The sequence below is a fragment of the Fusarium oxysporum genome, chromosome 4 (assembly GCF_000149955.1).
Source record: "Fusarium oxysporum f. sp. lycopersici 4287 chromosome 4, whole genome shotgun sequence".
In the NCBI taxonomy this organism is placed as follows: Eukaryota; Fungi; Ascomycota; class Sordariomycetes; order Hypocreales; family Nectriaceae; genus Fusarium; species Fusarium oxysporum.
This window is the reverse complement of record NC_030989.1, coordinates 5,109,650-5,121,827: the sequence shown is the minus strand read 5'-3', so window position 1 is coordinate 5,121,827 and position 12,178 is coordinate 5,109,650. Positions and strand designations below refer to the sequence as shown.

Sequence of the window (12,178 nt, the reverse complement as noted above, 5' to 3'; positions counted from 1 at the left end):
TATAACCCGATGTCCACATAATAGCGTTTAAAGCTGGTCCCCTACCGTTACTTGAGTTGTGAACTTCCCCAGCCGAGGTAAGAAGTGGGGCAGGTACATTTGTCACATATTTGATAAACTTAGAGCATCGAGTTTTGGCAATAGAAACCGGGATTACTAGTTGTTTGCATATGCTAATTTTCGGCTACTGAAAGTATAACCATCGCCTAGAATGAACTTTCTAGAGACTCGTCTGGTATGAGGTTTGCAAATGGCATCCATAGGGCAGAAAACAAGCCCACCGATGCAAATTCATGGCCCACAGGCGTAGAGTCATCGAGCCATTCAGAAGTCTCAATCCCCTGAGCTTCTCGTGACGAGTTGGTTGCGGCTACGAGATCTCGCGAAACCACTGCATCTTCTCCAAGCGATTTCTCCACCATGATCCTGGCGCGGTCGAATAGCTTATACGCTGCGTCTGCCGAGACATAAGACTTTCGCATCTCATCCAGAGCCAGCAAGCACAGGGCCAAGTTGTGCTTTGCCAGTTTGTTGGACAACGACTTAGATGATGCCATTTCCAGCAGATGGATTTGGATTGGCGGGCTAATCGTGAGCACACTGGGTGACAAACAGTTAATCAGAGGCTTTCTGCAGTTTTTTTGAGAACGTACGCAATCGTTTGGGAGAACTTGATCAGATCTTCTGCCATCATACAATTGATGGCATGAGTCGCATGAGCGGCTGCAGTCCGAAGCTTGCTATTTGCAAACTCTTTCCAACCGTCCTGCTCATCATCTGGAACTCCGTCTGGTGCTTCGTGGAGAAATGGCCTGTAAAGAGCTATAATAGCTGCCCTGCGATAACTGTTTAGCCAATGACTATCTATAACCCTCGGAACCATACTGAGTGTGAAGTCGATATTGATATACATGAGAAGCCAGCACTGGACTCTGATCGTTGTTCCCATCATGAATCCAGTTGGCTCGAATCTCATTTTCGTCTCTTTCGATGATGGCCCTGGAAGGCCTTGCTCCCTTTATGGTATAGTTAAGTGATAATATTCTTCCCATGATGCGTGTTACCTCGATCAACTTTAGCCATATCCCAAAGAGTATACCGAGCTCCTCGGGTGCGTAGTGTTGGTACTCTGGCGAGCAGCTGGGACTCGTATCGTATAATCCCGGCATTGGAGTTGAGCAATGATCCAGAGATATCCTCATTGGTCGACCTTGGCCCATTGACAGCCATACCTCGCGGTAGTAAATACACCACCAGATACGACGCCATAAAGGTCGAATGCCGTTTCGTGCGGGAGATGTCAGCATGTGAATACCGATGGTATGAGATAGGCTAATAGCAATGCCGTTCCAGTGCCAAGGGCCCAGACGATCTTCGGCGTCTGCGTAGAAGTGTCCCATAAGAAACACGGACTGGATCAACGTAACTTTGTTTTTCTCATAATCTGCGTCGTACAGTGTCTATACGTCATCAGCTAAGTCTATCCTAGCAGGGACGATGAGAACATCGAGGTTCAGTGTACCTTTGCACGCTGGAAGGCATGTCGTTTAAAAGTAAGTGGAGATTCGAACAGGTTCACGAAGAACAGACTATCTTCAACAAACTGACAAGTGAATATGTGTATGTCTACCACGGAGTAACCGAGAACTTACAGTTGCAGCGCACATAAAGACCGACCAGAGAAGTAGTAAACTAAGTTGACCTTTACTATATGCACAGAAAAAGTCTTGAGGATCCAGGACTGGCTCAAAAGAATGAGCATGATGGAAATACGCTTTGATGAGGGCTTCTTGAAGTGGACGCGGAGGCAATGAAAAGCAACCTTTCCATCGAAGATACTCGATTTCCTCTGGTTGGAGGGACTCTAAAGAAGGCATAGCAACAAAAGAATGATTGCTGTCAGTTGATCTTTGGGGTTTGCAGATATCTATCACGAAAGCCGGTCCTCTTCTATCACCTGGAAACTGTCAATATTGGAGGCTGTCGGGCTGGATATATGGTTTTTACATGCGTACCTGGATAGAAAGGCACTCGATTACCATCACTCTCATGCTCTTCAAGAGTCTCAGCCCATGCTGATGTGGCATTTGCAATCGGGGGTGTTTCTACTTCATCTTGGTGGTCGTTTTGTCTTGGTACATCAGCTTCTGCGTCAAATGCTACACCTATATCGCTTTCATCGGTATTGTGTCCAACAACAATAGTGTCTCGGCTAGAAGTGGCAGATGAAGCATTATGGGCTCGCTGGGAGTGGTCCGGCGATAAATGAACGGCATCAGTCATCGGGCCCCAACGAGATGGTTCACAGTCTTTCGCTAGACCAGAAGTATCCCAGTGGGGGCTCTCGCTTTGTGAAGTGCAGAGTCGTGTTGCTGGAGGAGTTTGTTCTAAGGACATAGGATTCTCTTGCGTCCCTGGATCAGATATAGCAGGCAGTATATCCGTGTTTCTATGTCAATTAGCTTTATATGCCATTGCCTCCTGGGTATTGCGGTCGGATTGCTCGTTCGTAGATAGCCGGGGTACCGAATCTTTCACAGGACTTACATGTTGGATGTGAGCCATGGGGGACCAGACAATGTGATAGTGCACCTGACCTTGCGACTATTGCAGGCTTTGCAAGCTACATGTGCCCGCTTGTAGGATCTGCCATGACTCGGCGGCATCGCGCTTATTACCTTGGATTTGGACTTTCCGAAGGTGAATAACAGCAGAGACTCGAAGAGCGCTAAAAGATAGAACCGAGGTACTTAATGTAATAAGCAATAGGTATGGTTTATGAGATATTTATATAAACGACATAAAGTTTTAATAAGGTAATGGTGGAGCCAATCAAAAAAAGTACCCTTGCAATATGTAATAGGTCCAGGGTTGGCGGTGGCGGATATGGCCTGGGGAGGAAAATTCTATTATTAAATTATTAAATACAACTGCCTCCTATGATAAATAAGTAAATATTGAACTTTAAAAGACCTAGGGTTAAGAGATAACTTGGCCTTGTTAAAGCATATTAGGCTTTATTACTAATATTTACTTAACTAATTATTTTATTATTGTTGCAGACTAATGTAATATAAGCATTTCCGTTGTGAATTACCAAAAACATGCCCCAAATTATCACGACTTCCGCGGCAGCAGATACCTCGACTCTTAAACCAGACGAGTTGTTCGCCTTCCCTGGTATGTTTGATATAGGCTCCTGGGCTTAGATTTGTTGATATAGGTATCGCTATATGAAACAGGCAATTTCCATTTACCTTTGCCCTATGTTATAATAATATTAAGTTTATTTAAAATATTCCTAGTTAGGTTCAGTAGATTAAGCAAGGGCAGGGACCTGTTGAGTCGCACAATGGATTCCTCCCCCGATATGTGGTAACGCGTGAATATAAACCTGTACAACTTTCCGATCAGGAAACAGTGTTTCGAATAATTGAAAAGCTTGAAGGTCTCTGTCCTCGTCGCCGAATCGAGGAATCATGATCCCTCCGTTGACAGCCAAGAAGTTGACATAGGAAGCTACACAATTCGCTCCTTTAGAAATGTTTTCCAGCTTGTCTAAATCAGGCTCAAGGCAATCGTGTAACACTAATTTATTGCCTAGGGCGTCAGTAGCTGTAGATAACCTCGCCTTGGCGTCCGTGTATGCGGCCATATATTTTCCGGGACCTTGAGGTGATGGCTTGCTCAAGAGAACAACTCCGGGACGGACAAATCGCGCCAGGGCGTCGATGTGACAGTCCGTTGTCTCCTTACCAACCTCGCCGGCAAGCCAAAGAAACTTATGAACCCCCAACAGCCGTGCCAGCTCATCCTCAATCTGGCCTCTGGTCTTACCGGGGTTCCTGTTATCATTGATAATAGCACTTTCAGCGGCCATAAAGGTACCTTCACCGTCGACTTCGATTGCACCGCCCTCGGCAACAATATCCGCACGCAAATTGGCGCCACCAGTAATATGCTCGGTCGCGATTTTGGCGATAAATTCGTCTCCAGATGGTGAACGTTTTGCTCCCCAGTAGTTGAAGTTAAAATCAACGCCACGGATGGATTTTCCGCTCCGAGATTTAACAAAAATAGGGCCAAAGTCTCGAATCCACAGATGGCTCGTTTGCTCAACGCACAGGACGGTAACATTCTGATTCACTCTGGATTTGACACTTGCTAGAGTTTCAGAGCTTGATAAGAGTATGACAGGCTCGAATTCTGCAATGGCATTTGCAATGCTGATTATTTCGTCTTGTGCATTTTCAAGCAAACTGCCAGTATTATCAGATGTGGTATTGGGGTAAGCCATAAGAAGGCTCTGGTGCGGAGCTGTGTCAGCTGGTAGGTACCAAGTCTCATCGGTTGAAGAAGCCATGTTTTAAGTGAATGAAGTAGGGACAAGGGTAGTCGAGAAGAAAGTGTGTGGATCATAAAACTAGGGGTTGTTGACTCCAATAATTGAGACCTAGATAGCTATTTATGCCTTCTGACAAAGGAGTCATTGACTAAGCCACTGGAGCGACGATTGAAAGGAAGCCTAGCAGGGCATTCGGTCTCTCTGCTTAATGGTCTGGTGACTTACACCTCGATTCTAGCTAAGGACTCAGTCCACAGTCAGACCGCAGACCAGCAAGTAAGAGGAAGGCTCAAGGTACGCCCTTTGGAGTGTCTACATATGGATCCTGGGTCATCAGAGGAGGGGGACTCCCAGTATTTGCCTCAAGTGGGGTACGCCTTTTCGACGCCCTTTCGAATGTCATTCGTTACGTTCCCTCACCGAACCCACATAATGATGGGCATAGTTACTGGCCGTACAACATCACTTAAGTTATATCCGATTAAGACTTGAAACCCAGTTAGCGTGGTGATTGTGACTCGATCCAGTAAGCATCCCCACCAAGGAACACAGAATGAAGAATTTGGAGTGCGCGACGACTATAAAAGACTGACTTGGAGGCCTTGCACACCCATATTGACATGACTCCTCAGATTTTCCGATGGCATCGCCCTTTACTATATGACCACAACTCAACACCAGGCACGCTACTTCTCATCTTTACAAGTGACCTCCGACAATATGACAACTCTAAATATCGTGGAAGCAACTATTGAAGACCTCCAAACCGCACTGTCGCAAGGTGCATTGACAAGCGTTGACCTTGTAGCTCTCTACTTGCAACGTATCTGCCGTTATGATCGCGCCCTCAACTCAACTCCAATATTGAATAGTCATGTCTTTGAGGAAGCTGCCGCATCCGACGACTATCGAGCTTCCGGCAAGCCGATTCGCAAGCTGGAAGGCATCCCGTATACCGTCAAAGATAGTTTCAAAGTCAAAGGCATGACCGTGGCTTGTGGTTCTCCAGCCTTTAAGGATCTTATCGCTATGGACGATGCGTTTACTGTCAGCGTAATTCGGAACCAAGGAGGTATTCTAATCGGGAAAACCAATATGCCACCAATGGCATGTGGTGGAATGCAGAGAGGCATCTACGGCCGGGCTGAAAGTCCATATAACAGCACCTACCTAGCCGCAGCTTTTGCATCTGGCTCATCAAATGGCTCCGCCGTTTCAACAACAGCTTCTTTGGCAGCATTTGGTCTAGGTGAAGAGACAGTATCTTCGGGACGCTCACCTGCTTCTAATAACGGTCTGGTCGCCTATACTCCATCTCGAGGTTTAATCTCCATTCGGGGCAACTGGCCACTTTACCCCACTTGTGATGTTGTAGTACCGCATACACGGACTATGAGAGATATGCTTGCATTGCTTCAAGTGCTTCTTGTACAAGATCCACTTACTAAAGGGGATTTTTGGCGTGACCAACCCTTTGTGGAGTTGCCCAAGTCGTCGCTATCGGCAGACAAGATTCAGGATATTGGCAATCATACCACGCTTCAAGGTCTGCGATTTGCCGTCCCGGCTATGTATATCGGTGGTCCCGTTCCCCAAGGTGCCAAACCAGTTACCGTCAACCCAAGAGTGGTCCAAGTCTGGGAGGAAGCCAGAAGACAGCTCGAAAACCTAGGGGCGGAAATCGTTGTTGTTGACGACTTTCCGGCTGTCACAGCTTATGAGAACCCTAGTTTATCACCACGAGGCACAACTCAACTGCCCACGTCGTGGCATCAGACCGAGAGAGGGCCGATGGTCGCCCATGGTTGGGACCAGTTTCTGCGTAACAATGCCGATCCCAACTACCCCAGTCTGAAAGGCGTAGAAGGAACAAATATCTTCCCAATGTCTATGCGAACACCCGTCGAACTTGAACATCTCCCGACGACAACAGCTATTAAATGGAGCCAACTTACAAACTACCTGGAGGATACTACAATGTATCAAGTTGAAAATCTGAAAGATGCACTCATTGCGCTTGAAGATTTGCGCCGAAAGCTTTTGGACGACTACTTGGCAGAAGTTGATTGCGACGGCTTTGTGTTCCCTGCGGCTGGCGATGTCGGCGCTGCTGATGCTGATGTTAACCCCTCTAGTGCTTTGCACGCGTGGAAGAACGGTGTTTACTACAGCAATGGCAATGGAGCCCTGCGGCACTTGGGAATACCTACAGTTACAGTCCCTATGGGCATGGTCGCGGATAAGCAAATGCCTATAGGCCTCACATTTGCCGGCCGGGCATATGACGACGAAAGGCTCCTTGCATGGGCAAATGCATTCGAGATCAAGACAGGTTCAAGAACACCACCACCACTGACGCCCCCACTGCAAACAGACATGATCACTCTGAGGCATATCGACAGTAATACTAGGATAAGCCGGCCGTTGATCAGGGTTGATAAATGTCGTGTCTACCCGCTCGACAACCGTGACATATCAGGCGTCAGTGTTGAGGGCGCTCTAATAGTGGAAACGAATCATGCGCACAAAGTGACGAAACCAGAACCAGTCATTAACATAATAGTTAATGGTGAAGATATATCGGCTAATCAAATATTTGTTGCGGATGCGGTGGACTGTATGGATCACCATGTAGAGATTCATTTCCAGGCACGCACCACGACGCCTAAGCTAGCGATCCAAGACAGGAGAGAACATACAATGGAAGTTGTTGCAAGAGACAAAATCATGGTAGTAATCATTGCGCGATCAGCGCCTGATGGATACCCTGCTGGCTGCCTCAAGCTAGTTAACAATGATTAAGATAGGACTTGAATAGCAACATGCAGCGCATCTATGCAAGGTTTATGACTTGACAATTACTAGTATGAGATATTTAGTACAAGGTTGCAGTGCCAACTTGATTACTTTGTGCTAATATTAACAGCAGGAAGCAAGTGTTTAACACTGGGAGTAAATGTGTTATCTTTATCTTTAATGTTTGTGTCCTTTCAGATACTAAAGTCAGCCTCGGCTAAAGTGTGGAACGCTACCATGTTGGGGCTAGTGGAGCAGCATTTAACGCTGAATTACGGAGTAATGGCCATCAATTCAAACTCTATCGTCACCTCATCCTCAATCATGATGTTTTAAATACCATGCCAGCTCCTCCTCACTATACAATCTTACATATACTGAATCGTAGATATGCGACCCCCAACCGCGTGTTTGAACTGTAGAAGTTCTAAGCGCAGATGCGATCGGGCAGACAGCTCAGCAGCATGTTCCCAGTGTGTTCAGCGAAACTTGCAGTGTCCAACTACAATCACCAGCCCCCAACTTCCAAGGGCATCAGAAGTTCGAGATCCTCCGCGCTCTATTCAGTCGATCCACGCACAAGACGAGAGGATGTACTTAGTAAATCTCTACTTTCGCTTCATTCATGATTCCCCTCACAGCCTCTTCCATGAGCCCACCTTCAAAGCCAGCGCAGCGGAAGGTACAGTGTCCAAGCCTGTCCTTCTTGCTATGCTAGGTTTGTCTGCAAGGTATGTCATATTTTTCAGTTTCTTTATATTACAAGCCACGCAACAGCTCTGATGGGAGTCCAGGTTTGCTACAGAGCCTGATATTGTTGCTCGTGGGCCAATGTATCGCGCTCAAGCTACTGCAGCATTGAAGGAAGACTTGGAACATATCTGTATTGAGAACATCCAAGCCTGCATTCTTGTCGGCAACAACTTCTTTGGTGAAGGTGACGCCGATGCTGAGTCGTTGTATTTTGGTTCGTCCTTGGCTCTGATTCTCTCTTGAAACCATATCTAATAATCGACCAGGACTTGCAAGCCGAATGACTCAAATTCTGAAGCTCGGTGAAATTAACGAGAGCGATGACGGCGTTATGCGAGAAGTAAAGAGACGCATATTCTGGACATGCTTCATTATTGACACTTGGGCCAGTGGAGGTTCTAATCTATCACCACAGTTCAGATGGCGAACTAAACAACCTCGAGGGCCACTTGACGAGTATATGTTCTACAACATGAGATCAGGAGATGACGACGTCGCAGACTCGGCCTGGAAGCCTGGATTATGGGCTCACATGGTCAGACTGGTGGGGTTATACGCTCAAATACAGAACCTCCAGCAAGAACTCGCGAATGGGGTTGAGTGGAACGAGTCCTTTATAGATGAGTCGGTGCAAAGGCTGGAGGCTGAGCTCAGTGCTTTCGAAGAGGGTTTAGGTCCTGAATTAATGTTCTCAAGGGAAAACCTGGCTTCTTTCGTCGAACGTGGCTTGGGACGCGTCTTCATAGCCTTTCATCTGGGCTATCACCACTACTATACGCTACTGTTCTACCAATACCTCGATCATCGCCGACCACCTACAAGAAACGGCCGCAAGTACGCTAGCTCCTGCAAAGCTCATGCTGCGATTGTGTGCGACGTCCTAAAGGCCTCGAGGGAGGTCCCTGGGGCTGAAGCACTCTACAACATCGTGGGACATGTGACGATCGTGTCCTCGTCAGTGTTATTGCACACATACCTATTTGGAGAGTCTCATGAGCTTGAGGAGTCTCGAGACCGGCTGAGTTCAAATCTCGAGTCGTTGGTACAACTGCGAAATTACTGGCCCAGTGTGGAGATGATGGTTAGTCCATACCCCAGGAATTTTGAATGATATCTCATTAGTATACAGATCAAACGATTGGTTGTCTTTCAGAAGAATTGCATTCAGTCAATGAATGCAGAGTCTTACCGATTCGACAGGTGGATGGTCAAGTTTCTCATTGCTCATGCACTTGCTCTTGAAGACAAGGTGGATGATAGTTGGTCTGCTGCCAGCGTTGATGCAGCAAACGGAGATGCCCATCTAGAACGAGGTCGCATCACTCAAGCCATGATTATGGATATTCAAAACTACGATACGGAGACCTGATGAGTTATTCGACAATGTAAATGATTGAAATGTAATTGAGCCATTTACGGCGCAAGACGAACCTGCTTTTCTAAAGAATGTAGTGCCCAGCGTTAGACAATGGTCGAAGACCCAAATCACGTCGCTCTTGGCTTATCGCGACGCGACGCGACGATGTTGTCACTGGGGTGAGTGGATCAGGGTGTCAAGTTAGTAAGAAAATGCCGGGTAAACAGCCAAAGTGAACGTGGAACTTAAAAGAGTGCAGCCCAATCAGAACAAGTCAAAGCCGAAGCGTGTATCCAATCAAATAGCTTCAAAGCCGGAGCTAATTGCCCCCCTCATCCCTAACCTGAGATCCCTGCCTCGCCAAACCCGATCCGACTCCACAAATCGGGGCAGCAACTGTAGCATCAACAAGGTAAAATCAGGACGTGTTGGGACGGGGAGAAGGATTGCAGCTGGAGCCGAGGTTAGTTACTGCTTCTTATCGTAGTACGGGGTAAGGCCTGAGCAATTGGCTGTGGAATGATCTTCTGTATTTAGTGCCTTGCAACTTGCAAGATAAGAAAGCTAAGACATGCTTACCCTGCAGGAAAGTTCAATTCTCAGCATAGCAACCTTAATAAGATCTAATATATATTATGAATACTGCAAAAGTTGTATAAAAATATTGAATTATAAATAAGCTTTAAGATGTATCTGAATAGATCTGACTAGGACAAGTTATAACCGTGAACTTGGAGCAACGAGATCCCAACACAGCTGAGGCATGACGTCGCCATTAAAATCCAATATAGAGAGATCGTCTCAAACATCCTTAACAGTATCCTTAATCCCATGCTCAATTGCATAAGCTTCCTCGGCGCGACGCTCAGCAAGAGTGACATATGTGCGGAACTGACGGGTTGGCACTTTGTTCATGAAGAGCTCGTCCAGCTCCTCGTAACTTCGCATGCGAGTTTCGGGGACAAAGAAGAATGCCATGACAGCAAAGATAACCATGAAAGCACCGTATACAAAGCCAATCTTTGCCTTGAGATTGCCATAACCAGGGTTGAACATGTAGGGGGCGACGAATGACCACATGGTGTTGACAGCTGACGAGATGGAGATTGAGATGGCAAGGGTCTTGGTACGAAGGACGGACGTGGGGATCTCTCCTGCAAGGGTGTACACAGTTGACCCAACACCCACATTGTAGAAAAAGTTGTACATGGTGTAAAAGCCAACAGAGGCCGTCACAGCAGCGGTGGTATTGACCGAACCAGAGATTCCCATGCAAATGAGAAGCAGGGAGAGGCCAATGCATCCAGCCAGGTACATGGGTCGACGTCCATAAAAGTCGCCAACGAGGAAAGCGATGGTCGCACCGGACATGGAGAGAATTTGAGCGCCGATCTGAATCTCGAAGGACTTCTTGTCGCTGATTCCAAGGTACTGGTACATAAGGGCGCCATAATTGGAGACAAACCCGAGACCGGACATGGGCTCAGAAAGGAACACCATAATGGCGATGAGAGATCGTCGAAGGTTGGTGCCCTTGAAGCAATCAAGGTATGAGCCAAGATTCTGTGAGTCAGCTTCTTCGAGAGTCAACTTGATACGTTCAAGATGACCAGAGGCGTCTTCAGGGTCCGAGTACATGCGCTCAAGAGCCATGCGGGCCTTTTCCATCTTGCCCTTGCGGACCAGGTAGACAGGACTCTCAGGCATGAAGAGCTGTCCGATCAAAGCGACACCAGCAAAACCCCATTGAGCAACGATGAGAGACTGCCAGGACCAGTTGGATTCCCATTGAGAGCTGAAGTTGGAGAGGATGGCCGAGATAAAAGGACCAATACATTGAGCAAGGTTACAGAATCCAATTGTTGTAGATCGAATGGCCAGCGGTGAGACATCAGCGACGTAGGCTGTGCAAAGGTTCTGGAACGCGCCAATTGCGACAAAGTTGACCATCTTGCCAGCAAAGAACATCTCGATCGATGTAGACGCAAATTCAACGCCAACCGATCCAATGTTGATGGCAGCTGCAATCAGAATGACGGGTTTGAAGCCAATCAGATCAGCAAAGTATGATGAGGCCCAAGCTCCAAAGATGGCAGCACCGTTGGAGCCACCGCTGAGCGCAGATTGCCAGCTCGTTTCGATAAAGTATGAACCGTCGTCGAGTTGTTTGCCGAATCGCTCTTTGAACACAGGAATGCTGATTACAGAACCAGAAGACTGGTTCTCGAAGCCGCGGACGATGAGAGTCCAGAGCATGACTCCGATCCATAAGAGAAGCCATGGATCACGTCGGAGGGTCTGGAGGTAGGTTCGGTTGTGTTCTTGGTGTTGAATGGCATGACCGCGTGTGTGGTCTGGAGAGACATGGACGGTTTTGGAGTCTGAGCGCTCAACGTGAGCGGTTGATTCAGGCTTCTCCATTGGGAGGGAGGATGTCGACAAGAGGTAGCAAAAAGGTATGGGCGTCAAGAGACAGACAATAGATCTTGCAGAGAGTGATGGGGAATCGATATCAGTGGCAGCAGACGATGCATCTTATATAATAAAGAGAATGTTACCATTGGCATCGCGGTACAAAGTTCCCCGGATGGAAAAGCTTCTCCAACCTGCTGGGTCACCAGAGTGCGGGGCCCCAGATGGGGAGAAAAACTGAGGTGGACTGAGACAAGGGTCTAGACCAGATGGGGGAAGCCATCACGATCCAATGGCGAGTCATCAAAGCCGGCCTGACTCTACTAGCGCCGGCTTTGAGTTAGTTTCATTGGTGACTCGGAAATGGTGGGTAGACGAAGCAAGAATTTGACTCGTGATCCAGGTCATTATTCGGTTGCTGATCCGCCGAATTGAATGCATGAATATCGGGAAGGATCATCGGGTCGTGCGACGAACCTGGCTGCCCAGGAATTACTGGTGATGCGACTGCTTGC

At 47.4% G+C, this 12,178-nt stretch overlaps 5 protein-coding genes across 7 annotated transcripts; 2 read left to right on the top strand and 3 right to left on the bottom strand.

Annotated features, from left to right (window-relative positions):
• Positions 1 to 148: 148 nt before the first annotated feature.
• Positions 149 to 2,666, bottom strand: FOXG_04669 (uncharacterized protein; the record flags this gene model as incomplete). 2 transcript variants are annotated; one of them, XM_018382697.1, is made up of 7 exons in its annotated part: positions 149 to 600; positions 654 to 836; positions 886 to 1,460; positions 1,523 to 1,603; positions 1,653 to 1,957; positions 2,016 to 2,449; positions 2,548 to 2,666. In XM_018382697.1, 7 exons carry the CDS (start codon positions 2,664 to 2,666, stop codon positions 207 to 209), a joined length of 2,091 nt encoding a protein of 696 aa, XP_018239462.1. In that variant the 3' UTR covers positions 149 to 206. The 2 variants fall into 2 exon arrangements, with proteins under 2 accessions (XP_018239462.1, XP_018239463.1); XM_018382698.1 differs by having other exon boundaries at positions 654 to 1,460.
• A 503-nt stretch (positions 2,667 to 3,169) lies between these two features.
• FOXG_04668 (uncharacterized protein) lies at positions 3,170 to 4,481 on the bottom strand. Its single transcript, XM_018382696.1, has one exon. The coding sequence runs from the start codon at positions 4,361 to 4,363 to the stop codon at positions 3,320 to 3,322; it is 1,044 nt and encodes a 347-aa protein (XP_018239461.1). The 5' UTR covers positions 4,364 to 4,481; the 3' UTR covers positions 3,170 to 3,319.
• A 367-nt stretch (positions 4,482 to 4,848) lies between these two features.
• On the top strand, positions 4,849 to 7,237 carry FOXG_18873 (uncharacterized protein). The gene is made up of 2 exons (XM_018399015.1): positions 4,849 to 4,871; positions 4,978 to 7,237. Exon 2 carries the CDS (start codon positions 5,006 to 5,008, stop codon positions 7,145 to 7,147), a length of 2,142 nt encoding a protein of 713 aa, XP_018239460.1. The 5' UTR covers positions 4,849 to 4,871; positions 4,978 to 5,005; the 3' UTR covers positions 7,148 to 7,237.
• A 209-nt stretch (positions 7,238 to 7,446) lies between these two features.
• Positions 7,447 to 9,384, top strand: FOXG_04667 (uncharacterized protein). 2 transcript variants are annotated; one of them, XM_018382694.1, is made up of 4 exons: positions 7,447 to 7,872; positions 7,936 to 8,108; positions 8,161 to 8,975; positions 9,024 to 9,384. In XM_018382694.1, the coding sequence occupies exons 1-4, from the start codon at positions 7,532 to 7,534 to the stop codon at positions 9,261 to 9,263; spliced, it is 1,569 nt and encodes a 522-aa protein (XP_018239458.1). In that variant the 5' UTR covers positions 7,447 to 7,531; the 3' UTR covers positions 9,264 to 9,384. The 2 variants fall into 2 exon arrangements, with proteins under 2 accessions (XP_018239458.1, XP_018239459.1); XM_018382695.1 differs by lacking the exon at positions 7,936 to 8,108 and having other exon boundaries at positions 9,024 to 9,325.
• Positions 9,385 to 9,886: 502 nt separating this feature from the next.
• Positions 9,887 to 11,851, bottom strand: FOXG_04666 (uncharacterized protein). The gene has a single exon (XM_018382693.1). The coding sequence runs from the start codon at positions 11,670 to 11,672 to the stop codon at positions 10,053 to 10,055; it is 1,620 nt and encodes a 539-aa protein (XP_018239457.1). The 5' UTR covers positions 11,673 to 11,851; the 3' UTR covers positions 9,887 to 10,052.
• Positions 11,852 to 12,178: the final 327 nt, after the last annotated feature.

What these genes read in the sequence shown, in the direction of transcription:
- FOXG_04666 (XM_018382693.1), bottom strand. Translation starts at nt 11,672, where the DNA reads ATGGAGAAGCCTGAATCAACCGCTCACGTTGAGCGCTCAGACTCCAAA.
- FOXG_04668 (XM_018382696.1), bottom strand. Translation starts at nt 4,363, where the DNA reads ATGGCTTCTTCAACCGATGAGACTTGGTACCTACCAGCTGACACAGCT.
- FOXG_04667 (XM_018382694.1), top strand. Translation starts at nt 7,532, where the DNA reads ATGCGACCCCCAACCGCGTGTTTGAACTGTAGAAGTTCTAAGCGCAGA. An exon ending in TGCTGAGTCGTTGTATTTTG is followed by an intron (nt 8,109 to 8,160) that starts GTTCGTCCTTGG and finishes ATAATCGACCAG; the next exon opens with GACTTGCAAGCCGAATGACT. An exon ending in GGCCCAGTGTGGAGATGATG is followed by an intron (nt 8,976 to 9,023) that starts GTTAGTCCATAC and finishes ATTAGTATACAG; the next exon opens with ATCAAACGATTGGTTGTCTT.
- FOXG_18873 (XM_018399015.1), top strand. Translation starts at nt 5,006, where the DNA reads ATGACCACAACTCAACACCAGGCACGCTACTTCTCATCTTTACAAGTG.